Source organism: Myotis myotis, unplaced genomic scaffold (genome assembly GCF_014108235.1).
Source record: "Myotis myotis isolate mMyoMyo1 unplaced genomic scaffold, mMyoMyo1.p scaffold_m19_p_3, whole genome shotgun sequence".
NCBI classification, from domain to species: domain Eukaryota; kingdom Metazoa; phylum Chordata; class Mammalia; order Chiroptera; family Vespertilionidae; genus Myotis; species Myotis myotis.
In genome coordinates this window covers 150158024-150182055 of record NW_023416335.1, presented here as the reverse complement: position 1 = coordinate 150182055, position 24032 = coordinate 150158024, and the positions used below count along the sequence as shown (strand labels likewise).

At 44.2% G+C, this 24032-nt stretch overlaps 1 protein-coding gene across 3 annotated transcripts in view; it reads left to right on the top strand.

The window, feature by feature from the left end:
• HMGA2 (high mobility group AT-hook 2) overlaps positions 1-16876 on the top strand; it is a 140283-nt gene extending 123407 nt beyond the window's left edge. Inside the window, exons 4-6 of one of the 3 annotated variants that reach the window (XM_036296997.1) lie at positions 872-904; positions 13854-13931; positions 16722-16876. In XM_036296997.1, coding sequence (XP_036152890.1) covers positions 872-904; positions 13854-13931; positions 16722-16769 — 159 coding nt within the window. In that variant the 3' untranslated portion in view covers positions 16770-16876. The remainder of the gene's footprint in view (positions 1-871; positions 905-13853; positions 13932-16721) is intronic. The other 2 variants (XM_036296998.1, XM_036296999.1) reach the window with 2 other exon arrangements.
• Positions 16877-24032: the final 7156 nt, after the last annotated feature.

The following is a 24032-nucleotide window of genomic DNA, read 5'->3' as shown; positions in this document are numbered from 1 at the left end:
TTTTAAGAGAAATGAACATGTATCCACATTATAACTTATATATACATATGTTCATAGCAGCATTATTTATGATAGCCAAAAGGTGGGAACAACCCAAATGTCCATCAACTCGTGGATGGGTAAACAAAATGTAGTATGTTCATACAATGAAATATTATTTGGCAATGCAAAGGAAGAACCACTGATAACATGCTGCAACATGGACAGTCCTAGTAAATGTGCTAAGTGAAAGCTGCCAGACCACAAAATACCATTTATTGCATGCTTCCATTTACACGAAGGCAAATTTGTAGAGCCAGAAAGTAGGTTAGTGGTGAGTTAGGGATGGGAGGGTGGCTAGGGAGGCAAGAAGAAATGGGGAGTGGCTGATAAAGTGTATGAGGTTTCTTTTAGATGAGGTGAAAATATTCTAAGATTAGATTGTGATGATGATTGTGAAATCCTGTGAATATACTAAAAACTTTTCATTATACACTGCATATGTGTGAATTTTATGGTATGTGCATTAAATCTCAATAAAGCTCTTTAAAAAAAAATATTAACAAATTAGGCCTGTTTCCTCCTCAAGTGTTATGGTATTCAGACAAAAAAACAGCAACAACAACAAAAAAAAAAGTAAATGAAATAAGTTCATTTTGATATAGCTGGTATGCATGCCAGACTTTAATTGAGAATTGTTTTAAAAGAGATAACCTGCATTTTATTTCCTTAACATATAGAGACCATGAATAAAGAAACCTTTTGAATCTTAACATTTTTATCATTATTTGCAGAGGCATGTCTATGTTTAAAATCATGTATAATTCTTTTTCATTAGATATGTTTTCTCTTAAACTATAACAGTTCTTTTTTTGTTGTTGTTCTCTTTTAGCCACAACAAGTTGTTCAGAAGAAGCCTGCTCAGGTAAGAGATGGTCATTATGAGTTTTCCTCCCAATTAATATAAAAAGTAAAGTGAAAAATAAGTCCCCAAATTAAACCTTTAATTCATAGCTTTCTAGTTGGATTGCATCAGCATTGCGGTATTCTTGACAGTTTGTTGTGTCCTTCAGAAAACATCAGAAATGCACAGTCGGAGATTGTCATTAAAAACCCTACACAATCAAGACCTTTGCTTAAGTGCACCAGGCAAAGGTTTAAAAATAAAGTGTTTATTTCAGTGCCTTGTGTATAAAACATATCAAATTGCATGTGTTTTACCCATCCTTAAACATCTAATTGTGTTCTTTCCACCTAACTATCCATGTTCCATTGACTTGATGTGGGACTTATTAGCTGCAAAATAGTTCATGATTCATGACTGGAAACATATCTGTTTGTTGAACAATACATAACATTAAATGATCCCCAAATGCCCCCCAGGGGAAACTGGGAAATTAAGTTACACTGGTTTTGCAGATTGATGATTCTCAGGTCTTGCTTCGATGACTGAGTCATAGTCTCTGAAGTCTTGGGATATATCAATATGAAGAACCAGCTTTCCTCCTCTTGTCCCATATGACTGGAATTCCTTGTCCTGACTGTAATCCATACTTGGAAACATAAGAATCATACTTATTGAGAAAGTATATCTTGAAGAAAGCAAAACTGAAGGATAAATTAATATATTCCAAGTATGTGAGCTGTTACTAATGTATAAGGCTGTCCTGCTGCTCTCCCCTTCTGGGCTTAAGGAGAAGGTCAGGGGATCCAGGTGTATCATGCAGAACTAGCTGAAGTAAGTTATTAAGTAGCATCATGTGTTACCAAGTTCTTTGTAGATCTCTGTCACGTAATTTAAAATATATACAGGCCCTGGCCAGGTGGCTTAGTTGGATGGAGCGTCGTCCTGTTGGTTTGATCCCCACTCAGAGCCAGCAAGGGAGGAAACTGATGGATGTTTCTCTCTCTCTCCCTCTCTCTCTCTCTCTTTCTCTCCCCCTTCCTCTCTCTCTAAAATCAATAAATATATTCTGAGGTGAGGATAAAAACAAAATCTATGGACTCTTTTTCCTAGAGGTTGCAAAAATGTATCTTGCCCCTGTTCTCTTAGGACAATGTCAACTTGCCTGGGAAAGATCACCCACATAATATTATGTGTTTACTGTTTTTATTTTATTTCATTAATATTTTTATTGATGTCAGAGAAGAAAGAAGAGGGAGAGAGAGAAAGAAGTATCGATGAGAGAGAATCATTGATCAGCTCCCTCCTGCACACCCCACACTGGGAATTGAGCCCGCAACCTGGGCACATGCCCTGACAGGGAATCGAACAGTGACCTCCTGATTCATAAGTCAACACTCAACCACTGAGTAACACTGGCCAGGCAGTTTACTGTTTTTTAAGAATGCTGCTTAGAAGAGAATTGAAGCTTCTAAATATGTGTAAGCATGTAGAAAATATATATCCAAATAATTGCACATGTGCTTTAAGTAGAATAAAAGTAGAGTTACCATGGGAAAAAAAATCATTCTCATGGCTGGTCCCATCCCTAGAAGGTGAAAGTATTAGGAAGCACACAAAAAAATACCCAGTGTTTGAGTATTTGTACACAATATTAAACAAAATGAAATAAAAACTTGACATTTTAAGTAGGACATACCAAATATATTGAGCCTCTCACCCTTTATCAGTAAGAAAATGAAGAGAAAGTGAATTTATATTTCTGTGCATTTGAGTCAAAGGATACTGCAGTGTTCACTGTTGCATCATAGGCTGTGAACCATAGCTTAATACCCCTATGTAGTCTCTTGGCAACATCGATTCAGTTGCTATTCTTGGTGTTGCAGGGAAGATGTAGCAAACGAAAACAAGTCACTGTACCTAAGAAATGTGTAATCTAGTTCAGAGGTTCTTAACCTCATCTGCATAGTAGAATAACCTAGTGATTATACACATACACACAGTAGATCCCCCTTATCTGCAGGGGATACGTACCAAGACCACCAGTGGCCTGGTCAGCGTGGCTCAGTGGTTGAGCATTGACCTATGAACCAGGAGGTCATAGGTTTGATTCCCAGTCAGGGCACATGCCCAGGTTGCGGGCTCGATCCCCAGTGTGGGGTATGCGGAAGGCAGCTGATCAATGATTCTCTCTCATCATTGATGTTTCTATCTCTCTCTCCCTTCCTCTTCCTGATATCAATAAAAATATCCTTGATAATAAAGCCTAATATGCAGTTGACCAAACAGCAAACCACTGTTATGCACTGACCACCAGGGGGCAGTTTTGTGGACTGGTCTCTAGTATTAAATTTAAAAAAGACCACCAGTGGGCACCTGAAACTGGGGTAGTATTGAACCCTATTATATACTTGCACTATGTTTCCTCTTATATATACACTAGAGGCCTGGTGCACGAATTCGTGCACGGGTAGGGTCCTTTGGCCTGGTGGGCGATTGGGGCCGGTTGGGGCCATTTCACCCAGTTCCAATCAGGGTCAGTCGTGGCCGGCCAGGTAGAGGGATCACAGCAAGGGACTGCAGGAGGTTGGCCAGCTTACGGGAGGTTGGCTATGGGAGCACACTGATCACCAAGGGGACTGCTCCTGCATTGAGTGTTTGCCCCCTGGTGGTCAGTGCACGTCATAATGACTGGTCAACCGGTCATTCTCGTGGATTGGTCATAACAGTCGCTTTGGCTTTTATATATATACTAGAGGCCCGGTGCACAAAAATTTGTGCACTCGGGGGGGGAGGGGAGTCCCTCAGCCTGGCCTGTGCCCTCTCGCAGTCTGGGACCCCTCGGGAGATAACGACCTGCTGGCTTAGGCCTGCTCCCGGGTGGCAGAGGGCAGGCCCAATCTCTAGGTACAGCCCCTGGTCGGGCTCAGAGCAGGGCCAGTTGGGGAGTTGGGGCACCTTCCCCTGTCATGCACAGAGCAGGGCAGATCGGGAGGTTGCGATGCCACCCTCAGTCATGCTCAGGGTAGGGCCGATTGGGGAGTTGGGGCACCGCCCCCTGTCACACTCAAGGCAGGGTTGATGGGGAGATTGCGGCCCCACCCCCTGTCACGCACAGAGCAGGGCCCATCAGGGGGGTTGGGGCGCCATACCCCCTGTCATGCACAGAGCAGGGCCAATCAGGGGATTGGGGCGCTACCCCCTGTCACGCACAGAGCAGGGCCCATCAGGGGGGTTGGGGCTCCGTACCCTGTCACGCACAGAGCAGGGTCAGTCAAGGGGTTGGGGAGCTCCCCCTGTCATGCACAGAGTAGGGCCGATAGGGGAGTTGGGGCACCGCCCCCTGTCACACTCAAGGCAGGGCAGATCAGGGGGTTGGGGCGCTGCCCTCTATCACCCACAGAGCAGGGTCGATCAGGAGGTTGGGGCGCCGCCACTGTCACACTCATGGCAGGGCCGATGGGGAGGTTATGGCTCTACCCCATCACACACAGAGCAGGGCCCATGGGGGCGGGGGGTTGGGGCGCTGCCCTCTATCACCCACAGAGCAGGGCCGATCAGGTGGTTAGGGCAGGTGGTTGGGGCGCCGCCACTCTCACACTCAGGGCAGGGCCGATGGGGAGGTTATGGCTCTACCCCGTCACACACAGAGCAGGGCCCGTGGGGGGGGGGGGGGCGGGGGGGGCGGGGTTGGGGCGCCTTCCCCTGTCACACACAGAGTAGGGCTGATCAGGGGGTTGAGGCGCTGCACCCTGTCACACACAGAGCCGCAGAGTGATCAGGGGGTTTGGGTGCTGCCCCCTGACATGCTGATCCCAGTGCCAGGAGGCCTCTCGGCTCCGCTGATCCCGGTGCTGGGAGGCATATTACCCTTTTACTATATAGGATAGAGGCCTGGTGCATGGGTGGGGCTGGCTGGTTTGCCCTGAAGGGTGTCCTGGATCAGGGTGGGGGTCCCCACTGGGGTGCCTGGCCAGCCTGGGTGAGGGGAAGATGGTTGTTTGCAGCTGGTCACACACCCTTCAGGGTGGGGGTCCCCACTGGGGTGCCTGGCCAGTCTGGGTGAGGGGCTGAGGGCTGTTTTCAAGCCGACTGAAGCTCCCAACTGCTCCTTTTTTTCTTTTTCTTTTTTATTCTGGGCCAGCTTTAGCTCTGGCTCCAGCTCTGAGGCTTCTGCTGCTGAAAGAAGGTATCTTGTTTGTTTCGGTTCTATAGTCGAAACACTGTATAACTCCAGCTCTAAGACCCCAGCCTCGCTGAAAGCAGGTTTCTGGGGTTTTGTTTAGCTTCTATATTTGTTACAATGTTTCTTAAACTGCAGGCTTAGAGGCCGGCAAAGCAGGCGGGGAGCATTGGTTTCCTCCGTCACTGAAGCAAGCAAGCCCCATGTTAGTTTCAAGCTGCCTGACTGCCGGCCGCCATCTTGGCTGGCAGTTAATTTGCATATCTCGCTGATTAGCCAATGGGAAGGGTAGCGGTCGTACGCCAATTACCATATTTCTCTTTTATTAGATAGGATATAGAGATACCCATGATAAAGTTTAATGTATAAATTAGGCACAGTAAGAGATTAATGAATTATAAATACACAATTATAACAATACTAGAGGCCCGGTGCACGAGATTTGTGCCTTGCGGGGGGAGGGGGTCCCTCATCCCTGCCCGCACCCTCTCACAGTCCTAGAGTCCTTAGGAGATGTCTAACTGACTGCCGCAGAGGTGGGAGAGGCTCCTGCCACTGCTGCTGTGCTCACTGGCCTTGAGCCCAGCTCAGGGCTTCTGGCTGAGTGGCACTCCCCCTGTGGGAGCACACTAACCACCAGGGGGCAGCAGCTCCTGCATTGAGCGACTGCCTCCTGGTGGTCAGTACGCATCATGGCAACTGTTCGTTCCACCGTTCAGTTGATTTGCATATTACCCTTTTATTATCCTATATAATAAAAGCCTAATATGCTACGTGTCCAGTTGTCCATTCAACCAAAGCATAATACGCTAATGATATGCTAAGGCCGCTCAACTGCTCGCTATGACGTGCACTGACCACCAGAGGGCAGGCAGTCGACCAGTCACTATGACGTGCACTGAACACCAGGGGACAGATGCTCCGGCTGGTAAATTAGCTTGCTGCTGGGGTCCAGCCAATTGGGACAGAGCAAGAAGGGCTGGACACGCCCTGGAGCCCTCCCGTGGTCCTTCCTCAGCTGGCCAACCTCCCACGTCCCTCTCTGGCCCTGGTCATGCACCGGTGGGGTCCCTCAGCCTGGCCTGCGCCCTCTTGCAATCCACCCCCAAGTGCACAAATTTCATGCACCAGGCCTCTAGTATAGGATATTATAATAAAATAACCATTTCAATAATCTTGATGGCTACTACGTGACTAAGCGGGGAAAGAAGGAGAGGATATTTTGGACAAAGGGATGATTCACGTCCCAGGCAGGATGGAGTAGGACAGCACGAGATTTCATCACGCTCTCAGAGCAGCACGCAATTTAAAACTTAGTTTACTTCTGAAATTTTCCATTTACTATATTAGGGCCAAGTTTGACTGCAGGTAACTGAAACCACAGAAAGCAAAACCACAATAAGAGGGCCTAAGGGTGTGTGTATATGGTATATATATATCACCGTGTATATACCATATACATTTACATGTCACCATATAAATGGTATATACACCTCATGTGGTGTGCGGCGTGTGCTGGAACCAATTGTGAGCCTCTCTTCCATGTTCTGCATTCCGCAATGACAAGTTGGTAGCTTGAAATCCACTACATTGGAAGTATTTGTACCATGGAAATTGATAAATGCTACAAATCAGGACTTTTTACTCCTGGAGAGCAAGTTGTTAAACACACCAACGGCCCCACCCTGCCGTGGTTCCGATTATTGGGTCTGACTCCGGCGTCAGTGTTTTTTATGGACTCACCCAGTGATTGCAGTGTGCAGCAGGGAGGAGAGTGCTCAGCAAACACACACGACACGAGGTGTGAACATTTGAAACACAGAATGTCAGCGTTGATGAGGTACGTGGGGGATACAAAACGCCACATGGGGATGATTCCCGGAAGAGTTTTGATCTTGTTGTTGCGTTACAAAGGGAAAATGGAGACTAATTAGGGGAGAGAGAGGAAGATCTTACAGAAGGGATGAATGACATATTCAAAAGTGGAGAGACAGAAACAAGTCACAGGTGGAGATTGCTGAAACTGATTGCAAATTGGGCAGCAACACAGTGATAAAAGTGAAATAATAAAATGTCTTCCCAAGGCAATCCGGGATACCCGAGAAGCCACAGCTGGGCCGGGTTGGCCGTCACTGACCGGTCAGCTGTCTCACAGACCCTGCTCCAGATCTGCCCTTGAAAGGAGAGTTCAGACTCAGAAACAGGGCGGAGGGGAGAGCATGAGCTCATTGGGCTTCTTAATCTACATTGCCTGAGGACACAGTGATGAATTGTATAAACACGGGGACTACATGGAAGTTCATGGAGGATAATGTAAATTTTACACTGCATTCGAAAGAATCTCTTCCTTTTTCATCTGTTTCTTTCCAAAGACCCTCCCAGATGGCTTTCCCATGTGGCAGTCTGGATTACCTCAGGCTCGTATCCTTTCTTCATCAACAGTATTTGAGGGGTTACGTTTAGATCCTGTTGCGAGGTGGTGAAGATTTTAGCACAAGTAAATATTTTACAGCTAAAGGAAAGGGCTCAGCAGTGTATAAGGAGAATGGGGTTTTGCTCTCTAGCCCCATCACGGGGCAAACTAATCTCTCTGTACCCTATTTATCCACCTTTGGAATGGGATAACAACACTGCTTCCCTTACTCTCAAGAACATTTTGAGAGAGAGCGTTGTTATACTGTGACTTATTTTTGGGTGCTAGGTGTGAGTTTTTATTTCCAGAGGCGGATATTCTTGAAAATTCTAAAATTCTAATTCATTTAAAACTACTATCCTTTTTATCGCAAGTGTTTTTATTGCTTGTTTTAAAATAAGGATGTTTTTAAACTAGGGGGAAATTTTATAGTAATTGCTACATCCTATCTTTAGGACTAAAGCAGTCAGAATCACCTTCCCGGTATATCACATGTATCCAGAATTACAATGGCTCTATTGTGAAGGCTGGTAAATCCCTCAAATGCTGGAACCTCCCCTGAGCTTCCAGAATGCCACATCCTGAGATGGGGATACAGAGTGACAAAATTCACTCTGAGGAGACAAATTCAGGATTATGACAGATCTCAAAATTTAGATGCTCATTTGTGTTTCTGTATATAAGTACATGTGTCTAGGGAGGAATAAAATTTTAAGGGGAACTCTACTCGGGGAGGCGGGGTGTGATTGGACAATCCACCAGGTACCATCAGCCGCAAACCTCAAGTGTGCCGCATAATCCCCGATGGGAAAGTTAGAGTCTCTTAGAAATCTAAAGGGGAAAATCTGCAATATTCATATTAACTTTTTTAAAAATTCCAAAACCAGTAAAAACGAAAGCTTACTAAGGAACTCTACTATATTTTCATTCTTAAAGTGAAAAAAATCAGCAATAAATAAAATTAACTAATTTCCTAGGTTTTAACCATTTGAAGTGGTTGAATCCTCCGCTCCATGGGTCACATTCTTAACTTCAGTAGGAAATAGTGGTAGATTTTGTTGCTGTCACCATTGTTTTAATTTTAAAAAACACTATAAATGTATCAGGTTGTCATCCTTGATTGAGGGAGCTTTGTTTCTCTAGTTTTTATTTTGATAAAAATACATTTCGCCCTGGCCTGGTGGCTTCGGTTAATTAGAGAGTTGCCTCCTGCACAGAAGGGTCTTGTGTTCGACTCCCAGTCAGGGCACATACCCAGGTTGTGGATTCGGTCCCCAGTCAGGGTGTGTATGGGAGGCAACGGATGGATGTTTCTCTGTCTCTTTCTCCCTCTCCCTTCTTCTCTCTTCTGTAATCAATGAAAAAAACATATCCTCGGGTGAGGATTTAAAAAAATAAAGACTACGTCTCTATCTCAGACTTCTAACAAAATTTTGCTGGTTTATCAGATATTAATGTTTTTTGATTTCCCCCTTTTAAGGCTTTAAGCAGAGTTTGGAAGTGAATCCCTATATGTTATTCAGATTTTTTTTTCCTCACCAGAGCCCTACCCACAGGATAAAAACAGGTTTTTAAAATCCCAACAGTTATCCTTCCTTTCCACCCAATTTCCTCATTGTTGGACAGCCCTGGCAAGCTACACCTCTAGCAATTAAGACAGGTATAAACCCATTCCCTTTCCCCTTCCCAGTGAGAGAATTGGCAAGTGTTCTGTTTCTGAAAGATTGGAAACAAAGCTATCTGTTTCAAAATAAGAGTTTTTACCTGCAAATAACATCTCCTGCGGGCGGTGTGTATCAGGGAGGAGAAACCTCTGTAAGCCTTGGTTATCAGGAGGGGTTTTTGTTGTATTTTTTCTCCCCTTCAAAAAAAAAAAAAAAAGTTGAATGTTTTTACAGAGACTTCAAGGGCAGTTTTAAGGATGTTTATATTTCAGACAACCTAAACATTGTTTGGAGCAAAATGAGAGATTTCATTTGGGGACAAGCAAGTTGATGAATTGCAGTCAGCATCGTGTTCTCAAAGAAGGCATTTTTACTGGGGGCTTTTAGTCTAGACATGCTGAGGAAGAGGGAGGCGGGAGAAAGAGGGGTGAGCATTCTCACGCTAACACTCATCTTTTGCATGGCACCTTGGCCAATGCAATAAATAGTTCATAATAAATCAGACTTGCAAATAGTCCGTCTTGTGCTCACTCGGGAAGCCTAGTGATTTACATTGCCTAAGTCATAAAGAACACTGATTTATTTTCCTACTTAGGCTCTTTCAAGCTGGTAAAACATTTTGTGGGCCAGTAAATGTTTGGTACCAACTGGTAAAACATGAAGAATTATATCAAAGTCCACCCTGAGTGGCACTGTTTTGCTGTATAGGAAATACTGTTTTATTTCACCTCTGACCTCTGGCATTGCAAAGGTCAAGGGAAAGGGAGAGAGCAAAGTAGAAACCAACGTTTAACCCTACAATAAAGTAGCTCCAGGACATAACAGCACAGGGTAGGGCAGAGGAAACATATCAACATGATTATTAACTGTAAACATATGGAGTAATTAGCTCACAGTGGTAACAGGAACATTGGCAAGATGAATCTAGCGGTGTGTGGGCAGGGAATGTCTTATAGAGATGACATAAACTTCTAACAGAAGTGAGAGAATATCACCCAATTTGGGGAAATATATAAAACTCCAAAAGGAAAAATTTAGTGTTTCTGGACTTGACAGATTTCATAGAGTTTTTAAAAGTGTAATTGTTTTTAACGGTGTGGTGAAGTCTGTGTGTTAGACTGGAAATAAAATGCCAATGACTGCCTGCTTTTTCTCTGCATTCTGATGTGAGTTGGATATAAAGCAACATATTTATTAAATATGTGAGCTTCCTTATTATTAGCAAAACTTGCTGACCCAAATTAATATAAATAATTGTAATCCTTAATTTTTTAATACAAATATGTTGCTTTATCCAAGGTACTTCCTTTACATTCAGGAAATGTTTGCTGGACACGCAGATGTCCATTAAATAATTACTTGTTGACTTACTATTGTTACTGATATTTTCATAATCTTACTCAAAAGTCCTAGGATAATGACAAATGATTGGTGTAGTCATGGTTAAAATCCAGAAATTTTCTGTTCCCTGGCAACCAATACAAGTTATGCAAAGTTTTATACACATAGAAAACAAAAAAGGTTTCTTCTAGTCTATTCATCAGTAAACACACCTGGAATATAACCATTAAGCAGCCTTCACCACAACCATTTTTTAAAAGTACTTTGCACAAAAACAAGAATATTCCTCAACAGTTTGGGAACTGTTGAAATAAATTTCCTCCTTCTGAGTGCTTCCTTCATGCAAAAATCCTTCTGCTATATCTTTAGTTATTTTTTTATATGTGAGGTTCCTTCAATGAGAATTAGAACTGGCATGGAAAGTTGATCAAGCTGCCCTAGCTGGTTTGGCTCAGGAGATAGAGCGTCGGCCTGCAGACTTGATGGGTCCCGGGTTCGATTCCAGTCAAGGGCACATGCTCAGGTTGCCGGCTCGATCCCCAGTAGGGGGCATGCAGGAGGCAGCCGATCAATGATTCCTTCTCATCGTTGATGTTTCTATCTCTCTCTTCCTCTCTGAAATCAATGAAAATATATAAAATAATTTAAAAATAGAAAGTTGATCAAGCTCATGATCCTCAGAAATCACGGTTTACAGGATCCTGAAACTTGCAATCAGTTTAAACATAAAATGATTTTCCTCTCTGAAAAAAAAAAAATGTGACTCCCTTCTGGAGGCATTTTTATATATTCCTTCCTCCCAGGAAAGGACTTTGCAGTATTCTAGGGATCTGTGGCCTCTGTTTGCCATATTTCCAGTGATGGAACTCTGATTAAGGGCAAAGGAGACAGACAGAAGTGCATTTTAGAAACTTAAGATGTCTTACATTTGTTTTTCTTTCTCAAGAAAATCTATTATTTGGATCACAGGTAAAGAAATAAAACAGGATGAATAGCTGTAATTAATAATCATAGTTCCCCACTATAGTCTTACAAGATTTTTACTTTTATTTTTTCCTTCAAAATTTTCCCTTTTGGTTGTCACATTTTTTCCTCCCACCTTGAGTGGCAAGTAGATGGGTATTAATTATCCCTACTAGTATGACATAATGGGAATAAGACAGGTTAGACAACCCGTTCATTCCAAGGTTGGTGCTATGGTCAGTGACATCTAGGACCAACCTTCTTTTTTAACCATCCCCCAATAAGACCTTTGAACTGACTGCATTAAGCTGATGGTAACACATGCAAGGAAGTCCTGATACTTCTATATTTTTATATACATAAAGCTACAGTAGAAAAAAGATGGGAGACAGCTGCCATAAACATCCCAACTTCTTATGTCTCCTTTTGCAAAACAGATTTGCTTCCTAACCTTTCCACCAGAATCAGTTGCCAGATCCTATGGTTTATATATGTTCCGTTTAATGTATTTTTTATAAACCTAATATAAAGTTTTCCTAGTTGGAGGAAGTAATCACTTCCCATTAAGTCAAACAGTCCCAATCCATTGGAAGTTAAAATATCTGACAGAGAAATAGAAACACTCAGCTTTGTGGTCTGGTGGGTCGAGATGGAATGGTGGTTGGTTTCTGGTCATTGCTGCCGACAAGGAGAGCCCATTATTTCTGCTCTGGCAGGACTGGCTCAAGATAGTCGTGGACATGAAAATATCTTAAAGGTGTCATTCCAAGTCCTTAAGGAATTAAACATATTAAGATAACAAAAGGAGGATGTCATGAAACCATTTCTAAATTATCAGATATTTGTAGGGTTTGGGGGGGTTTTTTGCAAGGTAACTTAAATTAAAAATCTTGTGTTTTTATCCTGCAACATCTTATAGTAAACATTGCAGAATTCTTTGCAATCAATGGGGAAAAATAGACGGATTGATTGAAGCCAACACAGACTCCTTACTACACACAAAGAGGGACATCCTGGTGACACAACTCCTCAAGTTTGCAGGCAGGCTATTTCCATTTCGTGATTCTATTTAGGGTTCAGTGGCCTCCCACTGCAGACCTGCTATTTAGTCTGCACATGAAAATTAAACCCAGATACTGAGCTTTCCTCAGCTCCACCCCTACCCATGGCTCTGTGGTGAGATCTAGGATTCAACTCTTAAGACATCTTAAAATTCCATCAAGCATTAGGCGATGGGATTGGATATTGGGCTGTCTTCCTCCTCGGGATCAATCAGTGGGAGCATAACCAAAGGTATATGCCACCACGCACATTCTGTGGCATTAAAAAGAACGAATGCCATAAGTTAATTAAAATTAATGAAGATAGGTGCAAACCATATTAAAAAGAATTAAGATTAGGTGCATACCGTATTTCTAGGATGTAGTGGGTTCTTTCCTAAACTTAACCAAAGCAATGAAAGAGTTACATTTATTAAATTCCTTTTTCCCCCCATTTGCAAAAGAAAACTAAGGCAAATGAGTGCAATTTTCCAATAGTCATAATAAAAATATAGTTTTCCAACTCTGCCCACTTTCCTTTCCCGCTCATCAGCTTTGTGCCAAAAAATTCCCATGTTTCGGCCCGGTATGGTGCAGCCTCAGTTGTCTTTGTGAAATAAGTGCGTGAATGGTGGCCAGCAGTTCAGTATTTAAAGCCCTTGGTGGCTGGTGCTCATAAAAATGTCACAGTGCACTTCCATTTTGAAAAGTCCTTTTAGCCTCCATTCCAGAAGCGCCATTCCAGGACTGAGCCTTCTTTCTTTTTTTAAATATGTTTTTATTGATTTCAGAGAGGAAGGGAGAGGGGGAGAGAACTAGAAACATCAATGATGAGAGAGAATCATTGCTCGGTTACTTCCTGCACGCCCCCTACTGGGGATCAAGCCCACAACCTGAGCATGTGCCCTTGACCGGAATCGAACCTGGGACCTTCCAGTTCGCAGTCCAATGCTCTATCCACTGAGTCAAACCAGGCAGGGTGGACTGAGCCTTCTTGACCTGAATGCTGCTATTTGGCCTTCCCACGTCCCCGACAAGCCCCTCTTGAAATGTATAAGATTTTTGGCTACAGTATTTCTCCTTATTGCCTCAGAGCTGCTCTTGCGGGGCTACACAAACTGAAAAGCCCTTTGGCTTATGTGGCAAATATGAAGCAGTGTCAATACATATCTCAAGCTATGTCTACAAGAAGTTGCTTGTATGTTATGTTACTTCTACGTTAATGAAGAGGGATGGGTCTGAGGAGCCCTAGTAGCTGCTCTGCTATGGAAATAAGATTCCTTGGGGACAGAAGAGCCTTCTGGGAAGTCTGCCTGGCCAGGACACAGGGCGGCTGAGAGTGGGTTTTCAATTTTCTTCCTGACAGGGAGGATTTTTCTTCTCTCAACCACATGCACACTTTGGTCACAGCAACCAAGTCCCTGGAAAGGTGAGGTTTATAGAGGTGAGTGCCATGCGCCCTGCCCACATCATCCTCGAGGCAGCCAGGCTGTCCTGTGGAGAGTGGCCGTCAGAGCTACGCGAAGAAGAGAGAGAGCTCTCCGCTACGTAGCTGATGGAGAAAACCATTGCTTTGAGCATGTGAGAGCCACACTGCTTCCAAAAGTTTAATGGAGTGTGAGCTCCCGCCCTTGAGATCCAGTTATGGACCCAGTGCTGTAACCAACAGCTCCAAGTAGAAGCATTTCAAGGTCAGTGGAAAGATACTTTAGTAAAAGAACCGTTGTGTTGTGTTAAGAACTGAAGTAGTACGAGGGACCATCCTTTTTAGCTGAGTTCTGTCTAAGGGGTTTGAATAAACTACTTGCATAGCAGGAGCTTCAAGAGCTCAAATTAAACAAAGTTTCTGGAAATGTTCTGAACAGCCGATCACATTCCATCTGCCCCGAGGTCTCTGTGAATTCATGGCCTGAAAAATTCTGTTTTCTTCCGGATTTAAAAGAGGTTTCCAGGTAGACTAGAAACACCAGGAAATGGAGTCATTACCGTTAGATCCAGGAGGAGGGTTTCCAGCCTTACTGAGTCCTATTAATTAATTAACCAGGAGAAGAAGGAATAAAGTAATACCTGCCAGCTCTTATGCGATGGCCTGTTTCAGAGTAACACCCTCACTCCACACCGCGGGTCGGGGCCGGGTGAAGGGTATATCTGCCAAACAGCTTAGTGACTTTCTGGGGTTTAAATACTAAGTGAAAAGAGAAGGTCACGGGCAGCTGAACCTCGGCCTCTCTTTCGTCTGTCCGTGGCTTTGGTCAGGCTATCTCCTCCTCTGTGGCCAGGACTCCATAGAGAATCCTGGGGTCGTGGCCCGTTGCCTATCAAGAGGTAGAATCATGCTGCTGAGGAGGGTGAAGCCCGAAGTTCGGGGGTTGGGAGCAGAGGGGAGGTAGCTTCACACGTTCCACATTTCCCACATAACCCGAAGCAGACTAAACAAAACGGGTGTGAAATCTCGTGACTTGATACTGCCGTGGTTATATTTTCTAAGCTGTAACCCATTCATTGGTAGGTGTGTTTGGTCCCAGGATTTACAGCTCTCTCCATCTTGGGGGGGAAGAATGTTTGAAACAGTTTGCAAAAGGTTTGCAGTAAGCAGTGGCCTGTGATTAAAGCCCAGGATGGAGTTCGTGAGTGTGTGTGTGCGCGTATGTGTGTGTGTGCGCGCGCGTGTGTGTGTGCATGAGCACGTGTGCATGCATGTGTGTGCACACGTGTGTGCGTGCATGTGTGTATGTGTGCGTGCATGTGTGTGTGTGCGCGCGTCCATGTGAGTGAGTGCCCGCTCACGTGGGCTCTCTTCCTCCCGTTTGCTGCTTTTACGCAGAAGCGTCACACCTGGTAGCAGTTAGGAGCCCCTTCACAGCTGAAGTGTTTCAAACACTAATGAATGGGGGTTTGGTCATATAATGCAGACAAGCTCTAAGGCATGCGTTACTGAATGGTGTGCTGTGGTGACCTGGGGAAGGAAGAGAGGTATAAATTGTGTCAGTTAGCCACCCAGACAAAATGAAGCCATGTGGAAAATCAAATCTATTAAAGTATGAAGACTGCTAGAAGCTGTTTTAAGCCGGCCATTCTTAAAGGGGCTTGGTTAGCGGCCGGGGTAAATGTTTACCTCTTCTCCCGGATCTTTTTCACATGCTGTCGTAGGAGACAGTGTGCAGCATTTGATAAAAATCATCCTTTCGCTAACGACGCTTTTATCAGAAATGTTTATTGTCTCCGCTTTACCACCCATGTCCTGAGAGGTACTGCACATTTGTAAAATAAGCAAAAGGAAAGAGGACTGTGTGGCTCGAGCTGGCTTGCAAAAACTCCAACAAATTCCAGAACCACAAGGAATTAGAAAAAAAGGAAAGAGAAGGAGGAATTAGATTTATATGAAGACGAAGCTCTGCAAAAACATATAGATTAGATTTTCTCTGTTTGGCCAGCCCAGCATTAAATGTTTGATTGATGTGGACTTAGCATTGAGAATGAGCAGTAATGCCAAGTGTTGGTCATTGTCTTAAAATGTACTTTCATGCATATGAGACTGAGGAACCCCATTTAGAGAGGACGGGAGGAGGCAGCTCCTGCAGCCTGCACTCAGGCCCCCTCCTTCACTCACGCGACCACTGCTTGGTCGCGGATGCTTCGGGCTCACATACAGGTTCCGCCGCCCATCTGACAGCTCTACTCCTGGCCCTACTCACCATGTAACTCTGGGTCTGTTGCCTTGATTTTCTCACCTGTACAATGGGAATAATAGCAGATAGTCCCTAAAAGCATCTAGTAGTCACCATAAGAGCATCAGCTCTTATTACCAATATCTGAAGGACACCTTTATTTATGCCTAAGTAAGGGTCTCCTGGACTCTGTTTTTCTTGCTTGCACGCTGGTTTTTAAAACTGATGAGTGGCATGCTGCGGGGAAAAAGTCACCCATTTCTTTCTTACCCTAATTGGTGAGGAAACTTCCACTGGCCTCACATTCTCTGGACTGCAAGCAATTGAATTTGCTGGCCAGCCACCTTGATATCAGGCCTTAAGTCAGCGGGGGCTCCTGGCTGCTCTGGGGGAAAACAACACCTTTATTCCTCAGTTACCAATTTAGAAGCCCTGGGGATGCGGGGCCTGCCAATCATCCCCGTCCTCTATTGAAGCGAGCACAGTGTGCTGTGGGCACAGGCCCCCTCTGAACTGTGTAAGCGCAGCCCACGCGATCTAATGCTTGTGGCCTTTGTGTGTTCCAGGAGGAGACTGAAGAGACATCCTCACAAGAGTCTGCAGAAGAGGATTAGGGGGCGCCCACGTTTGATTTCTACCTCAGCAGCAGTTGGATCTTTTGAAGGGAGAAGACACTGCAGTGACCACTTACTTTCTGTTGCCATGGTCTTTCCACTTTCATCTGGGGTGGGCAGGGTGGGGGGGGAGGGGTGGGGCTCGGGGGGGGAGAAATCACATAACCTTAAAAAGGACTATATTAATCACCTTCTTTGTAATCCCTTCACAGTCCCAGGTTTAGTGAAAAACTGCTGTAAACACAGGGGACACCATTTAACAATGCAACTTTTAATTACTGTTTTCTTTTCTCTTAGCCTACTAATAGTTCGTTGATCTGATAAGCAGGAGTGGGTGGGTGAGAAAAGCTCTGAATCAGGTTTAGTCAATCACTGCACTGCACACAGACAAGAATCATGTCACAGCCGTGACACTGGGCATTCACGTAGGAAAGGCGCAGTGTGTGACACTGTAGCCCCCAACGCCACCCAACCCGCTCGCGTAGTGAGGCTTCTGTTTAGAACCAAAGATAGGAATAGATACGACTTCTCTTCTTTTCGTATAATCTTGTAGACACTTACTTGATGTTGTTTTTTTTTTTTTTTTTACTCTTTTATTTCTAAACCAGACGAAATGCTGATGTGTCCTTTCATTCAGCTAACAGACAAGAAAAGATTCCGCTCATTTTTTTCAAAAGGGGAAGTAAGCACACGAGGGTTGCCAACTCCCAGATTTATGGCTGTCACACAAGCAGTAGGGGAACCCATTGGCCCTGTCACACTCTGTCAGGAGAAACACTCATCCAGGTCGGATCTACTTCCCACAGAGCCAGATGCCATTCAGAAATACATCACACGTGTCAGCCTCCAAGCGTGGAAGGAACCTAGATTGGTAAAATCCTCATCTTTGTAATTTAATGAAAAGGTACAACAATAATGCATGATGAACTCACCTGAATTATGAGGTAGGAGCGAAATCTAAAATTCTTTTGCTATAGTTATGCTACAACTTTAAAAAGGCAAACAAAAAAAGCAATGTCTCTCTCTGCCTCTTTTCATTGTGTATCAGTTTCCGTGAAAGACCTAAATACCACTTACCTCAAACTAAGCTTATGTGTTACTTCAGGTAACGCGTTTTGACATAGGATGGTCGACTGAGGTGCTTCTCTTTGGCTTCAGTTCACCGTCTCTTCATTCAAACTGCACTTTTAGCCAGAGATGCAATATATCCCCACTACTCAATACTACCTCTGAATGTTACACTTAATTTACAGTCTAGTACTTTTTACATGCTGCTATACACAAACAATGCAAGAAAGAAAGACAAATTTAATGGGTAGGTGATGCTAACCGCGGTTCTTTTTGTACACTTAACCCACAGTTAATGAAGCAGTCTCCTTATGTGTTTCAGCATGGCTTTGTATTTTTCTATGGTGGTTTTTTTTTTAATTAAAATTTTGCAAATACTTGTTTCAGCTTCTCTGCTAGATTTCTACATTAACTTGAATAGTTGTTGTTTTTTTGTTTTGTTTTGTTTTTTTAACCAAGTCGCTCCTAGGTTCTTAAGGATCATTCTCCTCAATCGCACTACACAGCACACAGAATTTGACTGTAATGTTTAAATATCACCCTCCGAGTTTGTACCTCAGATGAATTGTTTAAGGAAATGGACTAATTGACTTGCAAAGACCTACCTCCAGACTTCAAAAGGAATGAACTTGTTACTTGCAGCCTTCATTTTTGCCAACGTTTGACATAGTTCAGACTGCAGCTATCCCTAGTCAAAGCTATTTTTGTAAAAAACATTTGCTAGAGAGGAACACATTTTTACATACTTTTGCAAATAAATAAATAAAAGAAAGCCAACCTTCAAAGAAACTTGAAGCTTTGTAGGTGAGAGGCAACAAGCTTGGGCCTTTGCGATGCAATCAGAAATGTGTGTTTTTAAGATTAGTTGAATATGAGAAAATGCTTGACAAAGATTTTCATGTACTTTACACAAATGTGATTTTTGTAATATGTCTCAACCAGATTTATTTGAAGCGCTTCTTATGTAGAGTTTTATTCTTTTCTCTCCTAGTGCGTGTGCTGACTTTTTAACATGGTATTATCAACTGGGCCAGGAGGTAGTTTCTCATGAGGGCATGTGTCAGTGTGGCTTTTAGTTCTGAAGCCAAGTGAAACTCAAAACCATCTCTCTTCCAGCCGCTTCAGGGAGGTAGCTTCAAAGACCGCATACCTCTCTTGGACTGGCAGATGGCTCACTGTTGTGAATCACCAGAGGAGCTATGGAGAGAATGGAAACTCAACATCACTGTTAACTGTGCATTAAATAAGCAAATAAACAGTGGCTCATAAAAATAACAGTCCCATGTCTTTGGTTGGGCCTTTCTGAAACCTCATTGGCCAGCTCGTAAAACTGACACAGTTGCTCATGTTGGCCAAACTCGGAAACCGAGCAATTTCCATCTCTGATGAAGTTACTCTTTTATTTCCTCTATGTTGTACAATCAAAACACACGACTACCTCTTAAGCCCCAGTATACCTCATTTTTCATACTGAAAAGAAAAGAAAAAAAGCTTGTGGCCAATGGAACAGTAAGAACATCATAAAATTTTTATATATATAGTTTATTTTTGTGGGAGATAAATTTTATAGGACTGTTCTTCGCTGTTGTTGGTCTCGGCTAAGTAAGACTGGACACTTAACTTTTCTACCATTTCTGCATGTTTGCAGGAGAAAAGTATCAAGACGTTGAACTGCAGTTGACTTTCTCCCTGTTCCTTTGAGTGTCTTCTAGCTTTATTCTCTGTTCTTCATGTAGAGTTGCTGTCTATGATTGTACTTTGAATCGCTTGCTTGTTGGAAATATTTCTCTAGTGGATTATCACTGTCTGTTCTGCACAATAAACATAACAGCCTCTGTGATCCCCATGTGTTTTGGTTCCTACTCTTTGTCATAACTCCATTAAGTCAAGTTTAGTCAAAATGGGTCAAGGAGAGAGGCAGTCCCTTTGAAAGTCGTCCTGTCGCCCTTCTGCATATTGTGCGTCCAGACTTCTACACACATTGACACAAACCTTTAAAGTAGCATACTTCTTCCATCGGCTGCCCTGAAATCATCTTTCGTGGCCTGACCTTTCATTCTACAAAGATGGCGTCACCTTTGAAGAAATGCCGAGAAAGAATAGTTTAAAACTAGAGAATTTCTAGTGAAGGCTGGCATTGACAAACTGTCAGCGAAGTAACTGGCATACCAGTTATCTTTCAAGTAACATTTGCAGAGATACCCAACAATTTGGAGAAAAGAATAAGGAATGAAAGTCACTACTACATAGGAGTCTTTCATTTCATAAATACTATAAGCAGGGGCAGAATTAGTCCACCACGTTCCAAATCACTTTGACATCTCGATTGCTGATGATGGATGAATAAATCCCGGATTCTCAAAAGGCTAAAATCTTCTGGTTGGTGCTGCTACCATTGTCACGAAAACTTCTGCATTTAGCTTCTTAGGAAGGACTTGCCCATATTAAAACATCTCCTGTCAGGAAATCTATCCTCAGGTTTTACTCCACTCCTTCGCTTGTTTTCACAGCCAATATTTTGTGAGTGCCTGCTTTGTGCTGAGCTCTAGACCAAGAGGCCCTTCAAAAGATTGTCTCCTTGGAGGAAATTATGCAAGTGTAGAAATAACAGGCAGCATTCGAAAAGAACCAACTATATTGCTTATGCAACAAGTTTCAAGAATTCAGAGGAGGAAAAGCCATTTCCTGCTGTGGTGGATCATTAGTTCAGTCTGTAAGAGGGAGACAGGCCAAATGCATTTAATAGAACCCGCATCTAGTCTTTTCATTTTTATTAATACAGAAAAGCACATAAGAAGAAATTACTTCCTGAAAATGAAAGTAAACCAAGAGGGAATCTTTGGGTTGAAAAAAAAAAAGAATAAAAAGGGGTATGTTCAGAATAGGATATGTTGGTGAATAGGATAAAAGTTTTAGCACATTTTGGAGTCAGCTACTCACTGAATGATCTCTGAATTAGGTTTTTTCTTCTAGAAAAATTAAACTAGTGCTTTCACACAAGCAGTACGCTTACAAAAGTCACTATGTGAAGAAATCTTTTAAGTTTAAACCTAAGTTCAAATAGCAGTGGGGCCTCTAGTTTGTACAGGATATTGTTTGGGGCAATAAAAGTTGAGACCTCATCCCTGCCCACAAAGAGCCAAACTTCTCAGGAGGGAGGCGGACCCCAGGGAGAGCTGTGTAAATAGAACCTTACTGAGTGGTTGGAGGCACCCCCAACTCTCTGCAAGTACCGGGGAGGAATTGCAGGCCCTCCCACTAAAGGGCGTTAGCATTGCCATCAGGGGAACCTGGGGCTGCATGGGCAGTGAGTCGCAGCCTACGTAGCATTTCATATGAGTGATGGCTTTTCAGTAGGGCTAGGGGCACTTGACTCTTGTGAATTGAGGAATGCTAAGTGGTCTAGGAGTATGGACAGTAATAAAACCAGAACTAAAGAATAACATTCCAGTCGGTGAGACATGATGCAAATTCAGACTATAGATTAGGGAATGAAACTTCAGGAAAGTGAAAGAAAGAAGGAGAATAGACAAGAGGGCAGAAGGAATGTGCTTTATATTAAGTGTATTTATCTACATACTAGAGGCCAGGTGCATGAAAATTCATGCACTGGAGGGGGGTCCCTCATCCTGGCCTGCCCCCTCTCATAGTCGGGGATCAGGGGAAGGCGACACCCCATTACACCTCTGCTCCTGCCACTGCCTGCAGCACAAGCCTTAGCCGGCCCTGGTTACCTGAGCCTCGGGCGGCCCTGGGGGGCTGGGGGGCTGAGGGGACTGGGGGACTCCGGAGGCAGGCACCCCAGTGGGGCTGAGGGGACTGGGCGCCACCATCTTGTGGCTGTGGGCACTGCCATCTTTGAGGGCGTGACAGCAAATTAGCATGTTCTCTCCTTATTGGCTGTGGGCACTGCCATCTGTGAGGGCGTGATAGCAAATTAGCATGTCCCCTCCTTATTGGCTATGGGAGCTGCCATCTTTGAGGGTGTGACAGTCAATTAGCATATTCCCTCTTTATTAGATAGGATGATGACTTGTTAATCCAATATTTTTCTATTGATTTTTAGAGAGAGAGGAAGGGATGGGGAGAGACAGAGAAAAACATTGATGTGAGAGACACATCAATTGGTTGCCTCTTGCATGCACCCTGACCAGGGCCAGGGATTGAGCCTGCAACTGAAGTACATGTGCCCTTGACCACAATCAAACCCAGGAATCAAACCCAGGACCCTTCAGTCCTTAGGCCAGCGCTCTATCCACTGAGCCAAACTGGCTAGGGCTATACATGATTACTTTTTACTGAACAAGTGTAGTTCTTAAAGTTAGGTAAGGCCATCCTTGAACAATTACTGTTCAAAGTCCAGGGACACTGGGAAAGACCTCCCATGATACCATTTGTTGTAAAAGGTGTGGGCTCCGAAACTAGACTACCTGGGCTTGCATCCTGGCTTTGTCACTAATTGGCTGGGGGCCCATGGGCAAGTCACATAATAGTTCTGAGATCACTTTTTTTTCATTTTCAAATAGAAATAACAGCAACTACCTAAAAGTGGTGTTGTGAGGAGGATTAAATATGTCAGTGTATGTTTTCTATCATTATTTGCCACACGAGGATATCCACAGATTGCGGTCAAAAGATATGAGGATTTCAGACACCACTTTAGTTGTACATTCCATGCATGAAAATCATTACTATATGTATAGACTCTTTTCCACACTGTGGCTTGCAATGTTTGAGCTCAGTGGATTCTTTTACTAAAAGAAGCCTGCCCCTGAAAAATTAGCAAAATGCAATCGCTTCTATTCCAGTGACAGTCATAGGGGGCCCCAGATGTCCCCCGGCTTTATTTGCTGGTGGGGACACTCTCTGCCATTCAGTCCAGCCCTCGCCCAGATGCTCCAGGCTCCTCCTGACTTTGGCCTTGTTTGAAAGCATCACAGTGTTGGAGTTGAGGACCTCTTGGTGGCCTTACTCCTCCTGGCTCAGCACCCAGCTCCTGCCTTTCCTTCAGATTCCAGCCTCCACCTGCCGCCCACCTGCCTAATGGAGCTAAACTAAACACACTTCTGCAGCCAGTCTGTGCACCTCATCTCATTAGCATTCTGTAGTCCGCCTGTTGTCCTCTCCTGCCCAGGTCTTGTCCACTTAATTCTACTAGTATAACCCCTTAGGTTTCCTTAAGTAGCCTAAGGATGCTAGTCTTCTTGGACAAAGAATGATGGACCACTTAGTAGAATACTAGAAAGGGAGAATAAACAAGAGACAGATTTCTCATGTCTTCGATTTTCCCTGATGACTGATTAGAACTGGAGTGAAGGGGCTACATGCCTGTCTTCACCTGCACTGCCAGGTCCTTGACCAGGCTGGCAACACTTCTATTGGAGACTAGAGGCCCAGTGCACGAAATTTGTGCATGGGGGGGAGGGGGGGGATCCCTCAGCCCAGCCTGTACCCTCTCTCCAATCCGGAACCTCTAGGGGGATGTCCAACCACCTCTCACAATCCAGGACCACTGGCTCCTAACTGCTTGCCTGCCTGCCTGATTGCCCCTAAACACCTCTGCCTGCCTGATCACCCCTAAATGCTCCCCTACTGGTCTGATTGCCCCTAACTGCCTCTGCCTCGCCCCGCACCCAAGACCCAGGATTCCCTCCTCTGGCTGGTTGCAGGCACCCGGGACCCGGGCCAGCTTCACCCAGGCTGGCTGCAGCCACAGGGGACTGTGGGCAGGCAGCTTCACCCGGGCCACAGCCACAGGTGCCCAGGCCCACGGAGTGGCTGGCTTGTCCCTCTCCAGGGCCACAGGCACAGGCGCAGGCACAGCTGCTGGCACCCAGGACTGTGGGGCAGGCAGCTTATTCCTCTCCCAGGCCGCAGCCTGGCTGGTCCCCATTCCTCTCTTGTGAGCTCATTTGTGCCTGGCTGGTCCCCATTCCTCTCTCCCCAGTGTTGAGTATCTGAGCAGTTTGGCGCAAGGGTGTGAGGGCGCGAGGGCAAAGGGGCATGATGACCACTTGCATATTAGCTCTTTATTATATAGGATGTGTGACTATATTATCCAGGGCTCGTTTAACCACAAGGGACATACATCCAGTTTGAGTGGCTTACTCCAAAAAAAAGAAAAAAAAAAGAAGAATAAGAAGAAGGGAAGGGAGGGAAGGGAAAGGAAGAAAGAAAAAAAGAAAGAAGAAAGAA